Below are 4391 nucleotides of genomic sequence, written 5' to 3' on the forward strand. Positions count from 1 at the left end.
AAGCATCCTTGATTGTAACAACTCGAGGTTTGAATTTGCTTAGCTTCTCAAATTATGTGCTCAGCATACAGACAGAATTTGCATGGTGGAAGGATAAAATTCTGATGTACACCTTCCTTGATTTTAAAGTACAATGTGTTCCCTTGTTCTGTTCAAATGAATGCTTCTTGATCTATGTACATGTTCCACATGTACACAATTAAGTGTTCTAGAATTCCCATTCTTGTCTAGATTACCATTAATTTATTATGAGCCATACAGTCAAATGCTTTCTTGTACTCAATAAAACACAAACATCTTTCTGGTATTCTCTGCTTTTATCAAGTTACATCAGTAATAATATCTCTCATTTCATGTCTTCCTCTGAAACTAGCTTGACTCCCTGGCATTCTCCTGTAGGAGTGTTGCTCCAGCCATTTTTTAATTATCATAAAAATAGCAAGATACTATCTTTAGTATGTGATATTTTTCAATAATTTCCACACTCTTTTGGATATTTTTTCTAATGGACATAACGACGGATATTATTTTTCCTAGTCTTAAAGTTCCCGGCATAGATTAAGTCCAGTGCCATATTCATTTGTTGGGGCACTTTAATTAATCTTCCAGGAATTCCTGGAGCCTGATTCTCAACAATGCCTTCATAGCAGCTCGGACTTCTTCATTCTTCATTCCTGAAATAATTTAGCGTTGAACAAGTTGTTTGTTTTTTTTTTTTGTTACGTACACACAAACATATACATGCAAGGATTACTACCAATTATTTTATAATTCAAAATATCCTCCTGGGAAATTACCAGATAACATTAGAAGGCTAAAAATGTTCAGAGTTTCAGTATAAAATAATGGAAAATTATAAATTAAATGATATAATTTACCAGATTCTTGTAGTTGAATGTTAAAGAGCTGTACTGTCAACCAAGAGGCATGCAGTTCAAATCCACCAACTACTGAGTAGGAGAAAGATGGACAATCTCCTCCCATGCAATTAGCTGACTCTAAAAACCTGCTGGAGGGTCAGGTAAAAGTTGAAGGTACACAACAGATAATAACATAAAATTTAGCACTACTTAAAAATCTACTATTATATTAAATTAGCAAAAATAAATTTGGGATGAAAATTTTATCATTTTTTTATATTCCACCATACATTTTAATGCTTTGATTTAAATAAGGAACATATAATAGCATCTAACAATTCTGAGCATACAATTGTGTTCTCAATAACCACTCTGAGATGTAGAAGTTACATCTGTATTCTGAAATTAAAACCTAAACTTCAGGGGGTTAAGTGGTTTGCCCAAGATCATACAATTAGATAAGCACTAATTGGTGGCATCGTAAATAATGTGTTGGACTGCTACGTGGAAGGTTGGCAGCTGGAATCCACCAGTTGCTTCTCAGAAGAAAAGGAAGATAATGCAGTCTCCTTCTGTAAAGATTTACAGCATTAAAAACCAGCCATGACTAGGAACTGACGAGATGGCAGGGCATATATTTGTTTTTTAACAACCTTTAACTGGATCATCTGACTTCCAATTATATCTTTAAAAGCAACTAATATCTAGTCATGAGTCCATGTCCAACTTCAACTTGCCTTTCCCTGAAGGGAAAGAAGACACTGTTCATGCAAGTCATATTCTGGTATATGTAAAAGTAGTATTTATGGTAGTGAATTAAGTTCTTACTGCTTTACTTTTTTTTTATAATGTCAAGTCTTACCCAGGGCATCTTAAACTCAATGCCGTCCAATCAGAAGTAACTCTACCTGACACTTTTTCCAGAAGTCACTGGTTTATCTGAGCTGCCAGAAGAAGAGCAGGCTTTGAGTTAGGAGCATGACTCCCTACAGACTAAGTAATCAGTGCTCCAATATGGGACACCAGGATATAAATGTATCACATATATGGTCAAGACAAACAAAAAATCCAAACAAAATCCACTTTTACCCATTCTGGCTCATAGCAACCCTACAGAGGAGAGGTGAACTGCTTCAGAGAGCTTCTTTAAATCATTATGAAGCAGAATGCCACATCTTTCTCCCAAAGAGAAGCTGGCTGGTTCAAACCAACAATCTTTGGGTTCACAACCAAGTGCTTTAACCACTGCACCATGCCTTGGCTATACAAGCATTAAAAAAATGATGGCCTGTCATCGGGTCAAATCACACCTGACCCAAACAGGTTTCTGAGACTATAAAAATTTATGGGAGGATAGGGCGCATTCTGAATAGCCTTTTGGTTAGCAAACAGAGCTCCATGCATATGGTAAATCCAGGCGACTCAACTGAACCTAAAAAAGTGCCAGGCTGGAGAATAAATATTTCTCAATATTTAATCTTTATGTGTAACTAAAATTCTGATTTAACGATGAACTTCCTTTAACCTCTTATTCAGTATAAGGGCTGGCTGAATTCATGACAAAAGAAAAGCCATACAGAGTTAATACTGTGCCTGAGGTTGTTACAGGTGGCTGAAGAGACAATCACAATTGCTTTACATGTGAGGATGCTTTTTCTTTCACAGTTTACAAAACCATTTAGAAAGTTGTAATATTTTAACCTTCCTATTTCAATCATATGTGGGTGACTGAAATATGAAGGTTAAAATATTACAACTATATAAACCATAAAAACATAACCATTTTGAAATACATGAAGAGTACTCTTACCACACAGGAGACACATTTTCAAAGTACGTTTTCTAATACTATGACAGCAATCATCAATGACAACGCTGCATAAATGAAATTCATTAAATAATTTTACAACTACCTTAAACAGGTCATTCACCTCAGCCTTACATTTTCGTGGACTAAGTGTGAAATGAGGTGATCTGAAGTATACAAACATATCTGCATAACAATTTTTATTATTATACACCAAGTTCAACAAATAAGCACACAGCCTATGAAAACGGTCTACATAAAATAACACAATAAGGCACATTTCCAATATGCTCAACTAATTATTGAACACTTTAAGAAAAACAATTAAGGAACAAAAGGGATAAAGTTCGCAGAGATTTTTAAAAAGCTTTCTCAAGCTATTTTCGTATCTGCGTGACTTAAGGTAACCAAAGCTCAGCCTCCACTGAGAGCAGAAAGCTCCCGAGATTTGAAATGTGCGAGAATCTCAGGTGCAGAGGCGGGCGCGCTGACATCACGCGCGAGGCTGGGGGACAACCGGCCCCGGCGAGGCCTGCGCGCGAACACGCCCAGCGGCCTCCTCCCCACCCCGCCGCCCCCCAACTCCGCTCCCGCAACACCGCCCACGCCCCGCGACCCGGCTGCCTAGCAACACTGCCAGACTGCCTAGCAACGCGGCCCGGCCCAAACCACAAGGGAAGGCCAAAGAGACCCCACTCTACCTCCTTTTTCTTCTGGCCGCCGCCGAGCTGAATGCAGAGGAGGAGCAGGAGGAGGAGGAAGGGAAAGCTGCCGGCCGGCAGGTACCGCAGCCGCCGTCCTGCTTGTCTCCGGCGTGAAGGAGCGCCCCTGGCCCCCATCGCCGCAGGGCAGTGTCTCCTCCACGCGCGGTAACCGTGCGCGCCCAGCTCCTACCGCTGTCCCGCCTCTGCCAGGCCCGCCAACACAGAGCTCCGTGGGTAGGCCTTTGGGGGCAGGTGCGACTTCAAGAAGAGGAACCTGGAGGGAGCAGCAGAGGACACGGAGGAGGAAACTGACAGAGCATCCGGTTCACAGGAAGAGGGTCCTGGAAAGGCGCGGAACTGGGCAGGAAGTGGGCGGAGCAAGGGAGGCCGGCTGTGTGAGTGCCACGCTCGCTGTGCTGAGGCTGGACTGTCCTCTGAGCTCCACCTCTACGTGAGCTTGGCTTCCTTGACTTGACTTAGAGTTCTTGGGAGAGTGCCATTGCTCGATAAGCAAGGCAAGCACAGGCTTGCCTGTGCTTATTTACTAGTCTTTGCTGAGCAATTTCATTTTTTCCTCTCCCATCACTTGTTCAGAACCCCACAGCACTTAACTTGACAAAATCAAAACCTCTTAAATCGTGCTTTTGTTCTCCTAAAAATAAATATTTGATTCTAAGAATATGCTAGAGAAACAAACAAACCTGCTGCCCTCGAGTCATGTCTGCCTTCTAGACCCTGAGAAACAAAGTAGAACTGGCTCACGGGTTTCCTTGTCCCTAATTATGGAACCAGATGGCCACATCTTTCTCCTGTTTCTGTTAGTAGCAGAGCTCTCAACCACTGCACTACTCCCGTACTGATTGCCCATGGGTCCAAGTTATTCTTACAAGGTTGATGGAAACCAAAGTGATTCCATTTTGTCAACCTTCTAACTTTACTGTGCTCCAGGAAAGAGTAAATAACCTGATTAATGTTCACCTTAAGACACAAGTTTTATTATTCACCCTAGGAGATAACTGA

The 4391-nt window shown here is 41.2% G+C and overlaps 1 protein-coding gene across 2 annotated transcripts in view; it reads right to left on the reverse strand.

The window, feature by feature from the left end:
* TUSC3 (tumor suppressor candidate 3) overlaps nucleotides 1-3778 on the reverse strand; it is a 170086-nt gene extending 166308 nt beyond the window's left edge. The window contains exon 1 of one of the 2 annotated variants that reach the window (XM_006893557.1): nucleotides 3369-3778. In XM_006893557.1, the coding sequence (XP_006893619.1) occupies nucleotides 3369-3506 (138 nt within the window). In that variant the 5' untranslated portion in view covers nucleotides 3507-3778. The remainder of the gene's footprint in view (nucleotides 1-3368) is intronic. The other variant, XM_006893558.1, reaches the window with a different exon arrangement.
* Nucleotides 3779-4391: the final 613 nt, after the last annotated feature.

The sequence above is a fragment of the Elephantulus edwardii genome, unplaced genomic scaffold, assembly GCF_000299155.1.
Source record: "Elephantulus edwardii isolate Elephantulus edwardi_28Jun2011 unplaced genomic scaffold, EleEdw1.0 scaffold00128, whole genome shotgun sequence".
NCBI lineage: Eukaryota > Metazoa > Chordata > Mammalia > Macroscelidea > Macroscelididae > Elephantulus > Elephantulus edwardii.